The 22,379-nt window shown below is 36.8% G+C and overlaps 2 protein-coding genes across 2 annotated transcripts in view; both read left to right on the top strand.

Annotated features, from left to right (window-relative positions):
* Nucleotides 1-1,476: 1,476 nt before the first annotated feature.
* LOC6041957 lies at nucleotides 1,477-4,034 on the top strand. Its single transcript, XM_001851057.2, has 6 exons — nucleotides 1,477-1,717; nucleotides 1,777-2,094; nucleotides 2,260-2,398; nucleotides 2,462-3,047; nucleotides 3,103-3,483; nucleotides 3,543-4,034. Exons 1-6 carry the CDS (start codon nucleotides 1,505-1,507, stop codon nucleotides 3,823-3,825), a joined length of 1,920 nt encoding a protein of 639 aa, XP_001851109.2. The 5' UTR covers nucleotides 1,477-1,504; the 3' UTR covers nucleotides 3,826-4,034.
* Nucleotides 4,035-7,723: 3,689 nt separating this feature from the next.
* Nucleotides 7,724-22,379, top strand: part of LOC6045823 (G-protein coupled receptor moody) — a 234,447-nt gene continuing 219,791 nt past the window's right edge. The window contains exons 1-2 of the mRNA XM_038259417.1: nucleotides 7,724-7,902; nucleotides 14,724-15,048. The gene's annotated coding sequence lies outside the window, so the exon portion shown is untranslated. The remainder of the gene's footprint in view (nucleotides 7,903-14,723; nucleotides 15,049-22,379) is intronic.

Below are 22,379 nucleotides of genomic sequence, written 5' to 3'. Positions count from 1 at the left end.
GAATTCCCGACTTTTCCCGACTTTTTTACATAAAATCATAAATTCCCGACTTTTTCCCGATTTTTGGCGGATTTTGACGAATTCCCGACTTTTTCCCGACTTTTTCCCGACTTTCCCGATTTCCCGACTTGAGTGGCCACCCTGATTATTGGAGTTTGACTTATCTTTGGGAGCCTTCTTTTATTACGTAACGCAGTTGGGGGGGATGGGGGTCGACGGCCGTGTTACGCTCCATACAATTTTTTTAAAATTTATATGGAAATTTTGTTACGAGGGGGGGGGAGGGGGTTCGAAAATCTAAATTTTTGAGTTACGTAATAAAAGAACGCTCCCTTTTGTCTGATGACTTTCTTGAGAGACGATTGTTGCTTTTAAAAAATTGCTATCTCGTCTTGATCGGGAAAAGTTTTCCGCCAAAATGTTGTTCCTGAATCTCAAAGTAACATGTACCTATTTGTAATTGAATTTTAGTTAAAAGTGCACAATTCGTCACTTTGTTTTACTGGTTTGTGGTATTTCTAATCTAATCTAACCCTAGCGCAGCGAGTCTTTCGAGGGCATCCTGCAGAATTCCTTAGGTTGATTAACGCCTAGCATCCTCTTGTCATTATTAACATTTGCAGTGCCCCAATGCAATAAATTGCCTTGAACCATCACAAAACGTTAAAGCGGCCAGGCCAACTGCGTAAAGTTTACCGCAAAGATGATTCGTTGAATTGGATTGAATTTGAGCATAAATGATCAAACAACAATGCAGTTCTGAATCTAGAGGGGAGGAAGAAACGTGGGGATCTCCCGCTCACGTTCCTGTTTGTTTTTGGTGCTCCGGGACCCAGGGCGAGGGCCGAGAGCCGAGGGCGGCGAAGTCCTTGTATATAAAAAGGAAGACACTAGTGGTTGGTACTAGCAATGGTGGCCGACAGCTATAAAGTCAACTTCGTTTTTTCGTGCATTACTTATTTCAGTGAACTATGTCAGTGTGCTTCAACGTTTGTTCGTTGGATTATGGTGGTGGTTTGTCTCTGTTGCATACATGTATTGAGAATGTGCAGAAAAATGTTAATCAGTAATACCGAAGACCGTTGCTTGATGATTCATTTGGGGCCCGCTTATCTGTTTGATTACTTGGGGAGTATTTAAAGTGGAGATACCAAACATATGAGGTTATAAATAAGTTAGTCAATTCGTATATTATGACTTTCTCAAATTTCAACATCAAATCTGGCGTTAGAGCGTATGCGCGAGAAAGTATGCTTGCTACAATACATATATACGCGTATACGCAATTGAGTATAGCAGGAAATAGTATGAATAATTTCCATTCAAATCTATACATATTTGAAGTGGTTATGCTCAAAATCCTTAGTCTTGCTAGTTCGGTTTAAACTACGATAAGCTTAGAAAGTGGCGAGCAACGGTTCAGATAGGTTTAGCTGTATCGCTATCAAAGGTTACTCGTGAAGTATTTTCCTTTATTTTAAAGACTATCCCTTACAAAAAGATTATGATGCTTAGGTGGGCTCTGCTTACCTTTTGTATGGTTATTTCACTGAGTAGCCGTACTAAGGCAGTCCCGAGCATTGCCGCGTTAAACCTTGTCAAAGAGGTCGTATCGTGTATCAACAAAACATGGAACCTGGAAGATTCCAGCAAACCAGAAGTGATTCTCCAAAGTATGTACCAAAACAGCCGAAAGATCGAAGATGTTGAACATCAGGTAAGTCTGTTAAGTGCGAGTTGTTCCTGCATTACATTCCTCTAAATCCGCCCTCTCAGATCCTCATCACGGTCGAGCTATCCGTGGGTAATCTGCTCAAGCAGTTTGGATCCTACCCCAAACTGAAGCATAACCTCCAAGATCTCGCTGACCAGGTGGAACGCATCAGTAGACGGGAAGGACCTATGCGAGCGTACGCAGATTCCGAGGGGCAGCTCGAACCGCACAAGCTGGAAGCGTTTGCAAGCAGTTCCGTGGCACATGGTGTCAACAGTGTGCGAGAACTTTTAACGCGGATGAAGCGGTTGGTGCTGGGATCGCCGAATTTGCCGTCCCGTAGACCTGGTTTGCTCGAACTGGTTCTTGAGGCAATGGGTGTAGGTTAAGTTTCATATCTAGAGATTTGTGACTCACAACGTGACACACTCTTAAAGTGTTTAGCGTTTGTGATTTTGAAGCGCAGCTAAATTTAACTCATATTTGACTGATAATATTACGCGTCGTTATTGAAAGCTTTATTGACGTATTTTAACTTCAAACAGAAACCCGATAACGCTTGCAACCTTGGACTTTCGGCGCAGCAGATTCTGTACCAACTGTACTCCGCCATCGTGATCACTGACCTCAGAGGTTACAGCTTGATGCAGTTCTCCTGGATGTTACTGAAGACGTACGGCAAGGGTGAGTTCGTGCACTACCGTTGCAAAACTTACAGAACGTGAACGTGATTATCTCGTGTCATAGATAATGTTCCTACAAAGGCCAAACGGATGCGTCAGACGTTCGAGTATCGCACAAACCGGATCCAGATGCTGCTACAGCAAGTTATGACGCAAGCTAGTCGCGAGTATTGGCGCTGTGATCCTGAGCGGAACCAGCACAAGGAGGGGAAAACCTTTGTGCAAATTACCCGACTGCTGCAGGGCTACGTCGAGCTCGAGCTGAACATGAACACGGACAATACGTGCGTGGAAGAATGCTCTTTTTATAGCTGGGGTGTCCAACAGGAGGGGTGCTACAAGGATCAGTATTGCACGATGCAACCCAAGTGTTCGGGCAAGATCTACGACTGTGAGTTTATCGATTCGGACATGTGGATCTGCCCAGCGGCGAAGACGAGCCATCGTCGATATCACTTCATTGAGTACGACAACGGAAAGGTGCTTGGGCAGAAGAAATATTGTGCCCAAGGCAGGACTAAAGTGATGTCGTGGACTCGCTATTTTTTCTATCGCTGCAGCTACTGTTTCTGTATGTGCGACGATGCCGGCAAGAACTCTGACCGGTACATCAACATGCGCGAGTCCGTTTCGGACGTTATGGATAACAAGTAGGGATGTCTCTCAAGATCTGTCCGCAAGCTAACCGTTGATTTCTTTTTCCAGGGTCGTCACCGGCATGCGCTTCATCAAGAAAAACCAGATCATTCACTTGATCGTTCAGCAAGGTCGTCTACTGCCACGAGGGCACATCGACAACGGCACGCTGGAGTGGGTGGAACCACACAACTACACCGTGATGTCGCAGAATGTTCGTACCGGTCGTGATTACCACACGTTGAACCGCATCAACCGCATCTTGGACCTGGATGATCTGTACGTGCCTCAAGGATACGTCATGACCGGAGTTCGTTTTCGTCTGTTGGGCAACCATCTCAACCTGGAGATTCGGAAGACCGAGATGAACTTCGCTACGGGTCAGTTGATAGATTCGAACAAGAATATCTGGATCGGTAACGATAATACGGAGCGAAGCGTTGACAAAAGGTAAGATCATCTTTAACTATCGATCAGATTTCATCGCTAACCTTATCCCCATCCAACAGAACCGAACTCAAGCTGGATCGACCGCATGTCCCGCTTCTATCGCCCTCCAAGTCGATCCCAGATTCCGCCAGTAACCAGTTTATTCAGTTCCGTGCGAGTGATCGCGACATGGACGCCGCTCAGACTACGGTTCCATTCTTCGATACTCAGCCGGTGGCTCCAGTGAGGCCCGTTCCCCTGTCCGGTGCTGGTTTGTTCCACAAAGGTCGGCCCAAGTTCGGTGGCTTTGTGACATCCAAGGTGATGACGTACGACTTTCTTCCTCATATTGTGGACCCGTAGAAGATTAAGAGACTTTATTGATAAGAAAAAATGCGACTTCCTGGAGTTATATTAGATTTTAAATTTTGTGATTAGAATATTCTACTGTTGACTGTTCCTGCTGAACTAGCTAAAACAACCTTCAAAAAATACATTTATACTCCAACACAATCCATTTCAACGAATTATGTTTGCGGTTAACCTTACGCAGTTGGTCTGGCCGTTTAGAAAAGTCGAGCCAAACATTTCATTAGGGCACAAAACCAATACGTAAACGTTCGGGATTATTCCACTATTCCATTCATTAGTGCACTCCCTACATCCCCTCCAAGAATCAGATTGATAGCAAACAATTTCCTATTGAAAAATTCAAAAACTCAAAAGGGCACAAAACAATGTTTACTCAAAACCAAAAAAAAAGTTCGAATGTGCCCTTTTATTTTCAGGAGGGTGCTGTGTCCTATCCCTCGCCTAGACCAGACCAAAATCCATGATGAAGCTGTCAGACCAAGAATGTCAGACCAAAGTGTAAAAAGTAAACAATCTTGCTCTTTGACGAAGGTGCACATAAATCAAGAAAATAAATTTTGAAGAAGAATTTTATTTTTTCAGTTCAATAACTGTACCCTGTACACCGACACTTAAATAAGCAGTTAAGAGCCTTATTCGTCCACCTTAATTTTTGATCGCTTTTTCGGTTTACACCTCAACAATCTTGAAATTATTTAAGCGGATTTGTGATTTTTCTCATTCAATCATTCGTTTATTTTTCGTTAGTTTTGCGTAGTTGAGGAACTTTTTGTGTGATAAAGTCAACTTTTCATACATTCTTAACACTAATTCACTTCAAAACAAAGTTTGGTTTACTTTTCACCAAGGATTTCTTCAGAAAAAACTTCGTCGAAATAAATACAATTTTTAATATGATCCCGCGGTTGCTGTTCAGTACACTTTTGTTTTTTGTTTATGTTTCACTTACCTGAACAGTGTAGAATCAATCACAGAACATCACCCTTTATCAAAATTTCCCCTGAATTCCTCATTACACAGTGGTCCGAAACCGAAATCTAGCGTGACAAAATTGATAGCGGCCACACGTTAAGATTTAGAGCTTTGGTGTCTTCGGGACAAATGATCAGGGTCAATCAGCCCGGGAGCATGTTGACAGCTCCCATACAAACTGAGCGAACCCCTTTTTGTGGGCCCAGTGGGCCTAAGATGGCGGCCTTTGCTATCATCTAGCCAAACATTTGAAAATGGCGAATAGTTTAAATTAATATAGTTTTTGTCTTGTTTCGGTTTAAAACAACAAAATAAGCATTATGGAATCGTTTTCTTGAAAAACTTGTTTTAAGATACGCCACGTTAAAATATTAGTCTCGAACAGTTGGAGGGAGCGTGCCGCGAAAGCCGTCACAAAAAAAAGTTTTCCATGCAAATTTTGAGTTGCGTCTTTAATGGGCGGACTCCGACGAGGTTCACTTGCCATCTGTCGGTGTATACGCGCAACTCACGAAAACTGTCGTGTTAGGGGACGGCTGTGGTCAATAGCGGCATCTTTTGGTATGGTGGACATTAAGGTGGTTCAGAATTTTTATTTTGGCGGGATGACGTTGACGTGTTTATGAAAAAATGAGTTTTTTAAATTATCAACTCAGGCTTATGTCGTAGCGAGTTGGTGTCTTCTAGACATTTGTAGAGCTTATCAAAACATTCATTTATCTTCCAAGAGAGCAAAAATCGGACCTTTTAAACGAAAGTTATAGCCAAAATACGACGAATAACTCGAAAAGGTGATGGAGTTTGACCTCGCTCTTAGAAGCATCTAAAATTACACATTCTAGAGTACATTCGCTGAAAATATCTCGGAGGTCTTTTTTGTTTGACTCATTTAGTCTCAATTTGAAAATGAGCATTTTTCAATCGTTTTTTGCCCATAACTTTTGATAGAATTGACCAAATTCGATTTCCACGAACAAAGTGTTCATTTTGACAAGCTCTACAATTGTTTAGAAGGGCCCAAAAATGTACAAAATGATCTAGTGGTTGTAAAAGAAGAAACAAGTTTTTACTGAAATATTTCAGGAATCAACATAATAATTTATTTTGTTTTTCTGAAATATTTCAGTAAAACTGTTTCTTCTTTTACAACTACTAGATCATTTTTTACATTTTAGGGCCGTTCAAGACAATTGTAGAGCTTGTCAAAATGAACATTTTTGTTCTTGAAAAACGAATTTTGGCCAATTCTATCAAAAGCTATGGACAAAAACCGATTTAAAAATGCTCATTCTGATATTAAGATTAAATGAGTTTAACAAAAAAGACCTCCGAGATATTTTCACCTTTTAAAATGGCGCCTTTTCGAGTTATTCACATTTTAAAATGGCGTCTTTTTCGTCGTATTTTGGCTATAACTTTCGTTTAAAAGGTCCGATTTTTGCTCTCTTGGAAGATAAATGTGTGTTTTGACCAGCTCTTCAAATGTCTTGAAGACATCAACTCGCTACGAAATAAGCCTGAGTTGATAAATAAAAAAAACTATTTTTTTCATGAACACCTCAACCTAAATTACAAAAATGGCTCTAGAAACTTCCCGTTTGAAGATAGAGCTTTGTGCCCTTGAGCAAAGTTGCTCAGAATGGTGTTATCTACAACTTTTCTGAAGACACCAAAGCGCTATCTCGTCATCCCGCCAAAATAAAAATTCTGAGCCACTCTAAAATTTGGACCACCCTATTGTCCACCATACCAAAAGATGCCCCTATTGACCCTGATCATTTGTACCGAAGACACCAAAGCTGTAAATCTTAACGTGTGGCCGCTATCAATTTTGTCACGCTAGATTTCGGTTTCGGACCACTGTGCATTGTTTCTAACTAAACAAAAGGCCCATAAACATCATTCAAAACAACAATCCAGTGACAGCGCTCTAGTGCCCTTTCAGTTCTGTTCAAAAGTGCTTTTAGAATGGGCCCATTATGAAGAACAGTTCCAGAGTTTTTTTTTGGAAAAGGTCCTATAAGCTATTGTCTTTCACATGTTTATAGGACCAAATCAAAAAAGTGGAGAGTTGGAAAGCAACGAGATTTTTTTAAATTGAGTTTTATTGCGAAAATCCACATAAATTAAGAAGCATTAAAGCAGAGTTGAGGATAATGATGTATTTCATCCTATCATCAGTAAAAGTACCATCAGTCAAGCTTCTTTTTAAAATAGCAATTGAAACAAGTCTGAAGTTTTTTTAAAGGTTCAATAAACCAAATTTCCAGTTTTTGCCTTTTGGGTGTTTTTGAAACCACCTTGAGTCAGAGGTATTAAAAAACACTCAAAAAGTAGAAACTGAAAATTTGGTATATTGGACCTTTAAAAAAAACTCCAGAAGTTGTCCACTTTTTGCAAGCGATATTCTCGAATCGCGGTTTTTGGTTTTGTGCCCTAATGAAATGTTTGGCTCGAAGTAATCACTCCAACATAAAAAAACTATGACCCTTTTTGATTGATTGTATTTGTCGACCATTTTATTGAATTTTCAACACCTAAAATATTGATTTGGGATGCTTGTCGAGCTTTTTATTAGTATTTTCCATTCCTCGGGAACTCCGTTGTATCTGTAAACTGCCTCTTTCTCTCTCTCTCGAGAGAAATTGCTCTTCTCCGTTTTCTCTCCGTTCAATTTTCTCTGTTGACATCACGTGGCCACGGGACAAAAAGTGCCGGCAACAACAAGCAGACCGCCCTTCTGTACGCACAGCCTGCTGTTATCACAACAAACCGATTCCGGCACGTGGCCACTCGTGTGCCTTCTTCGATCCGGCACCTGCGCACACACCAGGCGGCACCATACTCGCTCCTGGAGGATCATCGGGTATTATCAGTGGCAGGTTCCGCCGACACAGGTTCAGTCTAGTCGCGACCGCCCAGTCGGACGGAACTCGCTCGGAGGCTGCTTCCGGAAGTGGTCGCGCGCGTTGCTCCGTTGGATTAGATTAGTTCTGTGTGGCGGGTTTGTGTGTCTTTGCTACCGGGAGTCTACTTGTAGGCGCAACCAGAGTCAGTTCGCTTGGTGGGAAAGCGTCAGCAAACCGGAAGTGAGAGGTGTGTGTCTGTTCTAGGGGATGGGATTGTGTTTGATGGGGTTTTTAAAGGACTGTTCAAGGGAAAGTGTAAACAGGAAGTGGTGGTGGTGGTAGGTTTCAATTTGATTCAGAACGGAACGGAGGGGGAAACTTTATGTGTGGGAAAAAAGCAGTACGGTGACTTTTGCGTGTTTAAGTGTCGCCACTAGGAAAATAATGAATGGTCTCCCGGTGAGGTCGATCTGGATTGTTGTCTTTTCAGAAGTGGAGAGTAGTGTAGTGCTGTGAGCAGGTGGCCAATGGGCTTTATTCATGGGACTGCTAAAACTAACGAAGCAGACAGGCAGCACAGAGGAATCTTGAGAAAAGAAACAATGTAAAATACTTGTCGGATTGTTGGAGTAAAAGGGTTTCTGTAGTTTCGGTAGTGATATTGTACTATCTCTTTAACATGCAAATCTAATTAAATCAAACTCGCAGCCAATCTTTCGAAGTGATCCTGGACAAAGACTAAGGTTAGATTGTAGTGCGACATTGCGTTAAAATGCATTGAAACATCACAAATGTTAAAGCGGCCAGGCCTACTACGCAAAGTTTACCGCAGAGATGATTCGTTGAGGTGGTTTGAGTTTGAGCACGAAGTGTTCATACAACAACACAATTCTGCATCTACAGGGAAAGAAGAAACGCGGGGACACAATGCGCTCCGAGGTTCATTAAGGTTTACATTGTTTGTAAATGAAAGGTTTATGTTCACTGATTAAGGGGTCGTGGATAAACCACGTGGCCTCCTTAGGAGGGAGGGGTTCGAAATCCGACCGAAAAAACCATGAAAAGCCATGGGGGAGGGGGGGGGGGGTCGACGGCTCACCACGTGGCCTTTAAAAAAATATATTTTCTATAAAAAAATAAATAAAATATGCTTATTAAGTTTACTTATATGCATACATTTTTTGTTACAGTTTAAAACCATACAATTATTGTGTTTAGAATAATCACTTATATTTCAATGTTACAACATGTTCCAATTAAATATTTAATTATATCTTTCGGCAGATTCATATAAATACCTGTTATTGAATGATCACATTTTAATACTCATGAACTTCTTCCTACAAAAGTTTAAAAGTTGTTAAAAATAAAGTGAATATACCCTAAAAAATGCAAATAACATTTCCTTTTTATGTTGATGGTATCTTGCAGCTAAAAATGTACTAGAATTTTTTTTTGAAAGTAGATGTACATGGAGAGACGGCCGGGGCAAATCTAAGAAAATCATGGTTAATTCAACTAAAAGTATGGGTTAATTTTTTACACAGCTTTTTTTCAACAATCGATTGTTGATTTTGTTAAACCGAAATTGCTGACCACCAGTAGCTGAAATTAAATAAAAAACGTTACTTAATCCACCTTTAGGTGGTTGATGCCTTCCTCATATTTATAAAGTCAATACATTCAGTAAAAATAGCAATATTCCCCCTTAACATGTTTAACAAATCAACTTTATTACTCATTTCTTTTTATATGGTTCGCAGACCATCAATATTTCTGGCTCATCGGCAAGGTCTGATAAAAAACCTATCCAACGATAGTTCGCATGGAAGATTCAGACAATATTTTTATCACAATATCTGAAATCAAACCTCTAAAAAGTGTATAAATAACACTTAAGTGCCAATAACTTTTAATAGGGTTGTCAGATCCTTGATGTTTTAGGCTCATTTGAAAGGTCTTTCGATTATCTAACTAACGATGGGTCACATGATAGACCCGGACATCATTTTTACTGAAATATCTGAGATCCGGCCTCCAAAAAGTGTATAAATAACACTTAAGTGCCAATAACTTTTGATAGGATTGTCAGATCCTTGATGTTTTAGGCTCATTTGAAAGGTTTTTCGATTATCTAACTAACGATGGGTCGCATGATGGACCCGGACATCATTTTTACTGAAATATCTGAGATCCGGCCTCCAAAAAGTGTATAAATAACACTTAAGTGTCAATAACTTTTGATAGGATTGTCAGATCCTTGATGTTTTAGGCTCATTTGAAAGGTCTTTCGATTATCTAACTAACGATGGGTCGCATGATGGACCCGGACATCATTTTCATTGAAATATCTGAGATCCGGCCTCCAAAAAGTGTATAAATAACACTTAAGTACTAATAACTTTTGATAGGGTTATCAGATCTTCAATGTTTTGGGCTCATTGGAAAGGTCTTTTTAATACCTTTCTGAAAATGTATAACATGACAGGGTTTCTTACAAAAACCACCCTTTTTACAATCTTCCGGACATACCCCAAAATCGTTTTTTTAGCATAACTTTTGAAGTACTTTACTAAACTTCATAATTTTCAATAGGGACTTATGGGACCCCAAGACGAATCGAATGAGACCAAATCGGTCCAAATCGGTTAAGCCAGTGCTGAGATAATCGAGTGCATATTTTTTGGTGCACAGATCCACATCCCTACACACACACACACACACACACACACACACACACACAAACACACACACACACACACACACACACACACACACACACACACACACACACACACACACACACACACACACACACACACACACACACACACACACACACACACACACACACACACACACACACACACACACACACACACACACACACACACACACACACACAGACATTTGCTCAGAATTTGATTCTGAGTCGATAGGTATACGTGAAGGTGGGTCTACGAGGTCAAATTAAGAAGTTCATTTTTCGAGTGATTTTATAGCCTTTCCTCAGTAAGGTGAGGAAGGCAAAAATAGTAGGAATTGCCATTTTTGTTGGTTAAATGGCCGAAAAAAATTCTGGCAGTCGACTGCTAGAATATGTTTTTCAGAAAATTTACTATTTTTTTTTGTTTTCAGCAGAAATGTTGTGGAATATTCTGTTAAAAACTGGCTAGGACATTTTTTCAACTATTCTTCAACAATTTTTTTTCGTTGTATCAACCGAAATATTTTTGCATGCAGAAAATTATCAGTGGTTTATAACAAAACATTTCTTAATTAGACATAATTTATGTAAATGTCTACATATATTTTCTTTAATCATCTAACGATATAGGCTGTGCCGAATTTCTAGCTATATTTTAACTAATGTCTTACTTGAATACAGAAAAATATTCGTACATGTAGCATTAATCTAAAAAAATATAAAAAAGCATATTATAAATTTCTCTTGAATTCCTTAAAAATAGAAACCGAGCAAAATGTTTACCAAGGCAACACACTTTCACTGCATTTGATTCAGTTTATTCAACGTACTCCGATTCCTGAAAAAAATATTTTGAGTTTTACTCACCAGTTTATTGAGCAGTCGTATTGCAACAAACATTTCAAGATAATAATTATCTTCTTGTATTTATTTTTATTTTTTCTATGTATTTTATAATTGACGATTCAAAAAAAAAAAAAAAGAATAATTTATTAAGATTTTATCCGTCGTAAGCACGAAGCTTTTTAATGATTCAGTTTTCTAATAAGAATCACATAAGATAAATTGTTGAGCAAAAATAAACACATACTTACTTGGATTAACCAACATTTTGTTAAATTTGCCCGGGCTGCTCTATCCGTGAAGAGTTGGCCCGCATCTCCCTTCTCTTTCCTTCAAACATTCTTATAACGTGTTCAACTCACTCGCATTAGAAGTCCTCATGGCGAAGGTCGTCCTCTTGCTCTTCATAGTTTATCATCAACAAACCTACTCACCAATTCCACCTCCCCAGTTGCAACACTTTGATTTGCCACTTCAACATTAGCTAAATAGTGTAATTTTCACCTTTCACATCCTCTCACTTCATAATTAACAACACAAACGCAACAAATCGACCGCTCTCGTTCGAATCCTGACTTCAAATGACAGACGTTAACAAACCCATGTTCGTCTTTTAAATATTTAACCAATTGTATTCAACCAATTAAATGTTTGATTTTCCTAAAACCAAAGCTAACAGTCGAGCACGTTCATTCGAGTTCGGGAAATCTGTTAGCTTTTTGCCTTTAGCATTTTCAACAAACTGGTTATTAAATTAATACTGAATTTTGGTTAATTTGATTGAAAATTGGCAGTGACAAGTACGTTTTTGTTAAAATTTACGAAAGTAAAATTAACAATTTTAATTGTTAAAATTTCAGTACACAGTCTCTCTGTTTAGTTTAATTTTTTAACATTGAAAATCGAATTTTAATTTGCGAGGCATCGTTACTTCAAAAATGAGGGCTGAATAGACACTGAGAAAAAGTAATTTTCAACAAAATTAAGCTTTCGAAATATTTTTAGCTGAGCTGCTTTTTCTTGATTAAATGTTTTAAAATTGCCAAAAAGCTGATCTTTTTTGAAAAAATTCACCAGCACTCTGTTAAATAAACTAAAGAAATCGCGACAAAATGAAGCCTACTTAAAGGACATTTTTGGAGCACACGGGAAACAAAGTGATTGTAGCTGGTTGAATGTCCTATGTCACATTTTTTTTTGCATAAACATTGGACAGTTATGCAAAAACGGACTTGGCAAAAGAAACCAAAAAGCTACGATATCTGACATGTTGTAAGAAACATCGGTAGACAAGCAACTACAAACGAGTATAAGTCGAGCCATAAACTATATGCGCCAGCATTCTCGCACCAGTATTCGAAGCTCATCTTGACAACTTGGCGACGAAGCGTCGAAAATCGATGAAGTGTGATTTTTTCAGCGTTTTTCCGATTAAAATTCATGCTGAATCGTCTTATTTACGAAGATGAAAATGATGTCCAGCCATAAAGTAAAACCTATATTTTTCTTTAGTGAGAAAGGAAAAAAAATTCCGTGTATCTATTTTTGTGATAATTCCAACCTAAATAAGAAAATCCCTTCGATTTTTCGAATATTCACCACATGCCAATTTAATTCAAATAAAATTGTAATGAGCTTTATCAAGACAGCAACATGAAATTCCATCGGGAACCTGTTGTTTACTTTTCAGCAGCTGAACGCCAACAGCTTTAATAAAAAGCTTTCAACTATAATCAATTAATACAGACCATAATGGGAAATGAGCAAGCAGGGCCAATTTTCTAGTTTTACTGCAGTTTTTACTAACAATACAAACAATTTTTACATCCAGTAATTTTTAATGAATTGAGCTCGTTGCCACGAAAAAAAAAACAAAAAATTCAACAAGAATGTCTGTGAAAATAATGAAGTTTAAATTTTATTTAAAAAAATAAATGAAAAAAGTACTATTAATTCAACATTAACAAAGCTTCAGGATCAAGCTATACAGAACTAATCTTTTGTTCTTTAACATTGTTTTGTGCTAGTTTCGTTGTTGTTTAATGTATTTTGTTCATTGATTTAATGTCAAAACCACCACGCGTCTCCATAGAATTATACTAATACTGATGATGGAGACTATGGAGACGCGCGATTGTTTGTAGAAAGCATCAATATTTGATGTGGAAACAAAGAAAAAATAAACAATTGTTGCATTAATCCCCTTTTTATTTGATGATACGATTGTTCATCATTGTTGACGAAAAAATCTAGAGCAACATTTGAAAGGGGTGGAAATCTTTTGTAAGTTATCCAAACAATGCTCTACATTGTTTAACCTCTGACAATTTTCAACAATGTATTAATCACATTTATATTTAATTCTATCACAAACAGGGATAGGATTAAGCCATAAAAATATGTTTACAGCAGAAAAAAAAGAGCGATTCGCCACAACATGTAAAAATAACTACACGCACAAACGGAGCCATTTTAATAAATCTGCCACCCCGTCCCGATATCACGTTACAATAATGATGTGTTTGCAAACACATTTCAATCACGGCGGTTGCGGAATATTATCGAGAGCCACATTTGCCTTTAATTTGATACCCTCCTCCATGGTCGTGGTAGTGCTAGTGTGACCACCCTCAATGTCGTTAGGGTTACTGTGGTCAAATTTATGATCGACATTAGGAAATTAGGGAATCTTGAGGAAGGAAATGAAAAGACTGAGTTTAGACGAGAACTGTCAAAATTTTGGGGTAAACATTCAATTTTATAGTTTTTTTTTTAAAAAGGTCCTATGAACCAAATTAAGATTTTTTGCTTTTTGAGTGTTTTTAAACCGCCTTGAGTCAGGGGTATTCAAAAACACCCAAAAAGCAAAAAATGAAAAGTTGGTTTATAGAACGTTTTTTTAAACTCTTGAATTTATAAATTTAGAGCAAGGCTGTATATCATAGGTACGCGGCATTTTGGTTTGCATTAGTGTGAGTGGAGTGCATCATTCCATTCCACAAAAAACAAAACAATAGCAAACGAACAAAGGACCGTGCCAGAAAAACCATGAAGTTAGAGTATTTTCAGAAAGTGACAGCTGTTTGTTTACAACCCATCATCATGCCCGCTGAACCTGAAAGTGTATAGGCGAATCTCGAGTTCAAACGTCACCTCCTTTCGACAGACTCCCTCATCAGAGAACGCCTGATTGGAAATGCTGTTTATGTGGAATATTTGCTGATAATTTGAAATATTTACGAGCGACACGATCATGAGATTTGGCCGAGGACATAAATTCTGTATGGCGTCCGCCGATGTTTGTGGGTGTGCCGCCATAAAGCCGTCGTTTGCGGTAAATTACCTTTAGCGTGTAGAGCTGTCAACGAGCCACCGTCACCACCACCACTGGCCGCCGTTATGGCTGATTCGAAAAGTTTGGTTATGAAAATGTGTTTTGTTTTGAGTAACTCCTTTTTGGTGTTGTGGGCGCGCCCCAATAATGTTTTCATTGCTTATTTTTCCTCTTCTTTTCGCAGCATTTCATCACAACATCAAAGTTTTGGGAACCTCCATCAGCGTGTAGCCCAGTTGAGTGGACCTCATTATGGTCACAGGTGATTAAAATCGGAGGAAAAAAGATTGTGGTGTGAAGAATTTTAATAACCAGAGGGGTGGAAAATAAGTGAGGTTGGGGTAGTTCCTAAAGGAGAAGAGTTAATATTGTGTGATTCGTGAATTGTCTGCGCTCGAGGAGTGAATTTATTAGTGGCCCCCTTCAGGGTTGTTTATTGGTCATAATTTGAAAGCTGGCAAAATAAGGGACGATCTGATGGGAAAGATTTACGACTATTGATTCGGAAGGTGAGTATTGGTTGGTTTACTTGTTTTGGGGCATAACGAACGCGATTTTTTATGGGTCTAATTAATTCGGATAATTTAGCAAATTTATGGGCGTCATCCTGGCGGGCTACAAAAGAAAAAATATCGAGAACCTTTCAGCTTCATTACACTGGAGCCAATAACTCGTGAGGCATCAACAGGTTATAGCATTTGAAAAAATCTGTATAAAATTAGTGTTCCTTACGATGCTTCTAAATTTGTATGAAATTTGTCTTTTGTCTTTTGTCTTTTGTCTTTTGTCTTTTGTCTTTTGTCTTTTGTCTTTTGTCTTTTGTCTTTTGTCTTTTGTCTTTTGTCTTTTGTCTTTTGTCTTTTGTCTTTTGTCTTTTGTCTTTTGTCTTTTGTCTTTTGTCTTTTGTCTTTTGTCTTTTGTCTTTTGTCTTTTGTCTTTTGTCTTTTGTCTTTTGTCTTTTGTCTTTTGTCTTTTGTCTTTTGTCTTTTGTCTTTTGTCTTTGTCTTTTGTCTTTTGTCTTTTGTCTTTTGTCTTTTGTCTTTTGTCTTTTGTCTTTTGTCTTTTGTCTTTTGTCTTTTGTCTTTTGTCTTTTGTCTTTTGTCTTTTGTCTTTTGTCTTTTGTCTTTTGTCTTTTGTCTTTTGTCTTTTGTCTTTTGTCTTTTGTCTTTTGTCTTTTGTCTTTTGTCTTTTGTCTTTTGTCTTTTGTCTTTTGTCTTTTGTCTTTTGTCTTTTGTCTTTTGTCTTTTGTCTTTTGTCTTTTGTCTTTTGTCTTTTGTCTTTTGTCTTTTGTCTTTTGTCTTTTGTCTTTTGTCTTTTGTCTTTTGTCTTTTGTCTTTTGTCTTTTGTCTTTTGTCTTTTGTCTTTTGTCTTTTGTCTTTTGTCTTTTGTCTTTTGTCTTTTGTCTTTTGTCTTTTGTCTTTTGTCTTTTGTCTTTTGTCTTTTCTCTTTTGTCTTTTGTCTTTTGTCTTTTGTCTTTTGTCGTTAGTTTTTAGTTTTTAGTTTTTAGTTTTTAGTTTTTAGTTTTTAGTTTTTAGTTTTTAGTTTTTAGTTTTTAGTTTTTAGTTTTTAGTTTTTAGTTTTTAGTTTTTAGTTTTTAGTTTTTAGTTTTTAGTTTTTAGTTTTTAGTTTTTAGTTTTTAGTTTTAGTTTTTAGTTTTTAGTCTTTAGTTTTTAGTTTTTAGTTTTTAGTTTTAGTTTTAGTTTTAGTTTTTAGTTTTTAGTTTTTAGTTTTTAGTTTTTAGTTTTTAGTTTTAGTTTTTAGTTTTAGTTTTTAGTTTTTAGTTTTAGTTTTTAGTTTTTAGTTTTAGTTTTTAGTTTTAGTTTTAGTTTTTAGTTTTTAGTTTTTAGTTTTTAGTTTTTAGTTTTTAGTTTTTAGTTTTTAGTTTTTAGTTTTTAGTTTTTAGTTTTTAGTTTTTAGTTTTAGTTTTTAGTTTTTAGTTTTAGTTTTTAGTTTTTAGTTTTAGTTTTTAGTTTTTAGTTTTAGTTTTTAGTTTTAGTTTTTAGTTTTAGTTTTAGTTTTTAGTTTTTAGTTTTTAGTTTTTAGTTTTAGTTTTAGTTTTTAGTTTTTAGTTTTAGTTTTTAGTTTTTAGTTTTTAGTTTTTAGTTTTTAGTTTTTAGTTTTAGTTTTTAGTTTTTAGTTTTAGTTTTTAGTTTTTAGTTTTTAGTTTTTAGTTTTAGTTTTTAGTTTTTAGTTTTTAGTTTTTAGTTTTTAGTTTTTAGTTTTAGTTTTTAGTTTTAGTTTTTAGTTTTTAGTTTTTAGTTTTTAGTTTTTAGTTTTTAGTTTTAGTTTTAGTTTTTAGTTTTAGTTTTTAGTTTTTAGTTTTAGTTTTTAGTTTTTAGTTTTTAGTTTTTAGTTTTAGTTTTTAGTTTTTAGTTTTAGTTTTTAGTTTTAGTTTTTAGTTTTTAGTTTTTAGTTTTTAGTTTTTAGTTTTTAGTTTTAGTTTTTAGTTTTTAGTTTTTAGTTTTTAGTTTTTAGTTTTTAGTTTTTAGTTTTTAGTTTTTAGTTTTTAGTTTTTAGTTTTTAGTTTTTAGTTTTTAGTTTTTAGTTTTTAGTTTTTAGTTTTTAGTTTTTAGTTTTTAGTTTTTAGTACACTTCGCAATGCATTGAAATTTTAATATGTTTCCAAAAAAAAAAAAATGATTAATTTTCCAAAGCATTACTCCATCACGATGGAGACTTAATGACGTCGTGTTTTTTTTGTTCTTCTCTCACAAAAGTGCCTCCATTTTATCGGGGATTTGTCCAACAATGGTCCTCGAGGACTAATGCCGGTAATAAAATCCCTCAAGATTAGAAAGATGTCCCTTAATTGTTGTGCCTTCTGAGAGGGACTCACACAGGGACACACGTGTGTGACGACGACTTCTTGGGTTACAAACTCATCTGTCATCCACGTTTTGGACGGCTGTTAATTTGGGTGGGGTGGCTTGGGGGGGTGGGTGCTTTAGTGTTCCATTTTACGACCTAAATACGTTAGAGCGGAGAGTTGTAAGAAAATACTGTGTAATTGTTGACATGGGGATTTTCTGCCTTCTTTTCCATCAGATATTGGGCATTCCGAGAAATCAAATCGAAGCTTTTGCAGATGAAATGGCCAATTTAAGTAGACTCGCCAAAAAGCACTCACACGACTATCGAAGTTTCATCAATTGAATTGTCCGAAAATGCTATCAAGTTTAATCTACTTTTTTGATGTTCTCAACGGCGAGTTATCTTTCCTAACATCAAGTTAAAGTGTCGAATTTCACCGACATAATATGGCCCTTGGGATGGAGAAACGAAATTAAGCTATCAGATCCAGACATTTGGAACTGAAGAACTGTTTGTCAAGACTCGAAAAAAACTAAACTGGAAAAAGTATTTTCAATAACATCACAGAGGTTTTTTTGGTGTTGCATTCATTGCATATTTCCAAACCAATTCCATTGTCTGCATTCAGCACGTAAATCGATTTTCACGGAAAATTCATGAAAATAGCACAACTGATAAGATAAAAGCGGCCTTCAATGGGCTTAGTTCTGCGAACTTCATCAACCGCCATGTCGATACGAGCCAAGTGAATGAATCCCAACAGAGCATGATAACAACGAAAGGCAGGTGAATCGAAACCAGCTGCGGCTGACTTTTATGAATACATCAAACACACAGACCATAATGGTGGCCCTTTTTCGTCGAACTTTCATACCAGCATTATTTTTTGTGCAACTTTTACCGGACGCATTGAAAAACATCGAATTGATGAGCTTATAAAGATACTCATCAACCCTCGGCAACCTTTCCCGCATCATGCAGGAAAAACCAATTTTTCTCCTGATTGCTCTTGTTAGCTTCAACCTCTTTCTTCAACTCACACTGGCAATCATGCTGGATGTTTGCCCACTTGAGACAACCCCTCCAATTTAGAGCTCGTGACATCCCTAACCTGAACCTAACCTTTCCCTCTGTCTTGTTCGTTTCTCCAACTTTTGCTTATTTGATTGATTAGCTCTTGTAGTAATCATTATCATTTTTTCTTCTACTTCTTACAAAACCCCCTAGAAGAGAAAATCCGGAGTCCGTTTCTCATGTGGCTTATCACGATTTCTCAACCCCTGACTATGGTTATAGGAAAGCAAGAGTCAGTATCCTTGTTTGAGGACGATGGCAAGATTTACGACTGCGGTGACAGCAAACCCGGCACGTGTTACACCGCTAGCTTTTTGCTCGGGCTGAACACAATTCGTGGTTCGGTAACCGGTGAGAATGATATTGACTTCTTTTTTTTCATTATTTCATTCCATGTACTTGCTAAAAAAGATATTTGACTTGATTTGGCCCACCCTACAGTCCACTCAAAAAAGAAAAAAGAGAACGAATTTTCTGATCGATTTGGCGTCTTCGGCAAAGAAGCAGGATAGGACTAGGACTTGTAATTAATATAAAATTTAAATCAGAATTCACTAAACTTTGAATTGCGAAACTAGTTTTCTGAACATTTTCATTTTTATACATCGTATTTTTCTGCGGGCAGGTTTAAATTCAGTGAACAAATTTGTATGGAAAAAAACATACATGGGACAATTTTCAAATTCCGTTAATTACCTCGAGTTGAAAGAAATCTTTCCTTTCAAAATGCAAACTGGTGCATGAAATTTGGCTGGCGCTTTTTCGGGATATTTGAGTTTTAAAATTGCATCTTTACTTTCGACCAATAAGTCCAAACTGAAATGTAAATTTATGGATAAGGACTACACTGACGGCATTTTTTTTGGTGATCTTCAATTTCACTTTTTGTCACTAAAACTTGATTTGCAAAAAACATCATTTTTAATTTTTTTTTGTTTCTGATATGTCTAATAACATCAACAAACAACTTCTCAGAAATTTTTAAAATCAAGACTAATATTTCAAAAAAGCGTAATGTTGAATGTTAATTTGTTAGTCTTGATTTAAAAAAAATATTGTGTTCGCAAAGATCAGAAAATGTGTCATATTTTAATATTGTAAATCGAACCATTTGTTGCTGAGATATCGACATTGGAAAATGGTGGGTTGTTTGGGTGAGACATATAAAACATACATTTTCCTGTTTTTTGAAAATGGCTACCTGAAAAAACTTGAGCAACTCTCTACGAAATCGGCCGATTTAGACCATTTTTATTTTTTGGATTTTTTTATTTGACTTAAACTTTGTGGGGGCTTTCCCTATGACCAAATAAGCTATTTTGTGTCATTGGTTCACCCATACACCCAACTGGCAGTCGCATGATTGTGATGCATGGCGGCATGAAAGTATATCAGAATCTGCATGAAAACTGTCCTCATGCATTTTTTGCGATATAGGGGTATGACATTTTTGCCCGTTACCGACAATTATCGACATTACGGACGGCTTTTTGGTTGTATTTCACAAAAAAACACTTAGCAGAACGAGGGTTGAACCACCAACTTCTTGGTTATTGATCCGACACGCTACCACCGCGCCATGGACGATGGTTGAAAAGTGAGTGAAAGAGCACCAACATATGCTTCTCTTTGGAGTGTTGCTCGGGGACTGCAAAAATGTTATAAAATATGACATTTTCTGCAGCAAATCCAATGTTGCAGATTTTGAGATATATTTTTCCTTTGGGTGTCTCCATACAATTTTGGCTGCTGTCCATACAAAAATGGTATGTAAATATTCAAACTGCTGAAAATTTTGAGTGAATATTCTGATCACTTTGGTGTCTTCGGCAAAGTTGTAGGTATTGTTGGGGACTTTTGAGAAAAAAATAGGTACACGGAAAAAAAATTTGCAGATTTTTTTATCAACTTTTTGCCTTCCTCACCGAGGTAAGGCTATAATCCTGCTCTAAAAATGAACTTTTTATTAAAAGCTCAAAGACCCACCTTCATGTGTACATATCGACTCAGAATCGAAATCTGAACAAATGTCTGTGTGTGTATGTGTGTGTGTGACCAAAATTCTCACTGAGTTTTCTCAGCACTGGCTGAACCGATTTTGACCAAACCAGTTGCAATCGACTTGGTATAGGGTCCCATACATCGCTATTGAATTGTTTGAAGTTTCGATAACTAGTTCAAAAGTTATGTATAAAAATGTGTTTTCACATATATCTGGATCTCATTTATATGCATGTAAACGATGTCCGGATCCATCATCCGACCCATCGTTGGTTAGGTAATCAAAAGACCTTTCCAATGAGTCCACAATATTGAAGATCTGGCAACCCTGTCCCGAGTTATGACCACTTAAGTGATATTTATGTACTTTTTTCAAGCCGGATCTCAATTAAATGTATGCAAACGATGTCCGGATCCATTACCCGACCCATCGTTGGTTAGGTAATCGAGATACCTTTTCAACATTGAAGATCTGGCAACCCTGTCTCGAGTTATGACCACTTAAGTGATATTGATGTACTTTTTTGAAGCTGGATCTCAATTAAATGTATGAGCAGTTCTCTAGGATTTCGGTCATTCGATTTTTTTTGTATTTTTTAATCCGACTGAAACTTTTTTGGTGCCTTCGGTATGCCCAAAGAAGCCATTTTGCATCATTAGTTTGTCCATATAATTTTCCATACAAATTTGGCAGCTGTCCATACAAAAATGATGTATGAAAATTCAAAAATCTGTATCTTTTGAAGGAATTTTTTGATCGATTTGGTGTCTTCGGCAAAGTTGTAGGTATGGATATGGACTACACTGGAAAAAAATAATACACGGTAAAAAAATTTGGTGATTTTTTTATTTAACTTTTTATCACTAAAACTTGATTTACAAAAAAACACTATTTTTAATTTTTTTTATTTTTTGATATGTTTTAGAGGACATAAAATGCCAACTTTTCAGAAATTTCCAGGTTGTACAAAAAATCATTGACCGAGTTAGGCATTTTTTAATCAATACTGATTTTTTCAAAAAATCGAAATTTTGGTCGTAAAAATTTTTCAACTTCATTTTTCGATGTAAAATCAAATTTGCAATCAAAAAGTACATAAGTGAAATTTTGATAAAGTGCACCGTTTTCAAGTTATAGCCATATTTAGGTGACTTTTTTGAAAATAGTCGCAGTTTTTCATTTTTTTAAATTAGTGCACATGTTTGCACGTGGGTCTCGTGGCGCAGGGGTAGCGGCTTCGGCTGCCGATCCCGATGATGCTATGAGACGCGGGTTCGATTCCCGCCTTATCCACTGAGCTTCTATCGGATGGTGAAGTAAAACGTCGGTCCCGGTTTCTCCTGTCTCGTCAGAGGCGCTGGAGCAGAAATCCCACGTTAGAGGAAGGCCATGCCCCGGGGGGCGTAGTGCCAATAGTTTCGTTTGCACACTTTTGAAAAAAATATTTTTGAAAAGCTGAGAAAATTCTCTATATTTTGCTTCTTCGGACTTTGTTGATACGACCTTTAGTTGCTGAGATATTGCCATGCAAAGGTTAAAAAACAGGAAAATTGATGTTTTCTAAGTCTCACCCAAACAGCCCACCATTTTTTAATGTCGATATCTCAGCAACTAATGGTCCGATTTTCATTGTTAATATATGAAACATTTGTGAAATTTTCCGATATTTTCGAAAAAAATATTTTCAAAATTTAAATCAAGACTAACATTTCAAAAGGGCCAAACATTCAATATTACGCACTTTTGAAATGTTAGTCTTGATTTGAAAATTTTGAAAATAATGTTTTCGAAAAGATCGAAAAATTTCACAAATGTTTCATATATTAACAATGAAAATCGGACCATTAGTTGCTGAGATATCGACATTAAAACTAAGTAACGGTTCAGGCTAAGATAAAGGGTCACTGTCCTTGGATTACGTTTGACCTGTGGACTATCATGCGCTGGAAAGAA

The sequence above is a fragment of the Culex quinquefasciatus genome, chromosome 1, assembly GCF_015732765.1.
Source record: "Culex quinquefasciatus strain JHB chromosome 1, VPISU_Cqui_1.0_pri_paternal, whole genome shotgun sequence".
NCBI classification, from domain to species: domain Eukaryota; kingdom Metazoa; phylum Arthropoda; class Insecta; order Diptera; family Culicidae; genus Culex; species Culex quinquefasciatus.
This window is presented reverse-complemented; position numbering and strand designations above follow the sequence as displayed.

Coding starts and splice junctions, on each gene's coding strand:
- LOC6041957 (XM_001851057.2), top strand. CDS start 1,505: ATGATGCTTAGGTGGGCTCTGCTTACCTTTTGTATGGTTATTTCACTG. Junction 2,399..2,461: donor ACTGAAGACGTACGGCAAGG/GTGAGTTCGTGC, acceptor CTCGTGTCATAG/ATAATGTTCCTACAAAGGCC. Junction 3,484..3,542: donor GAGCGAAGCGTTGACAAAAG/GTAAGATCATCT, acceptor CCCATCCAACAG/AACCGAACTCAAGCTGGATC.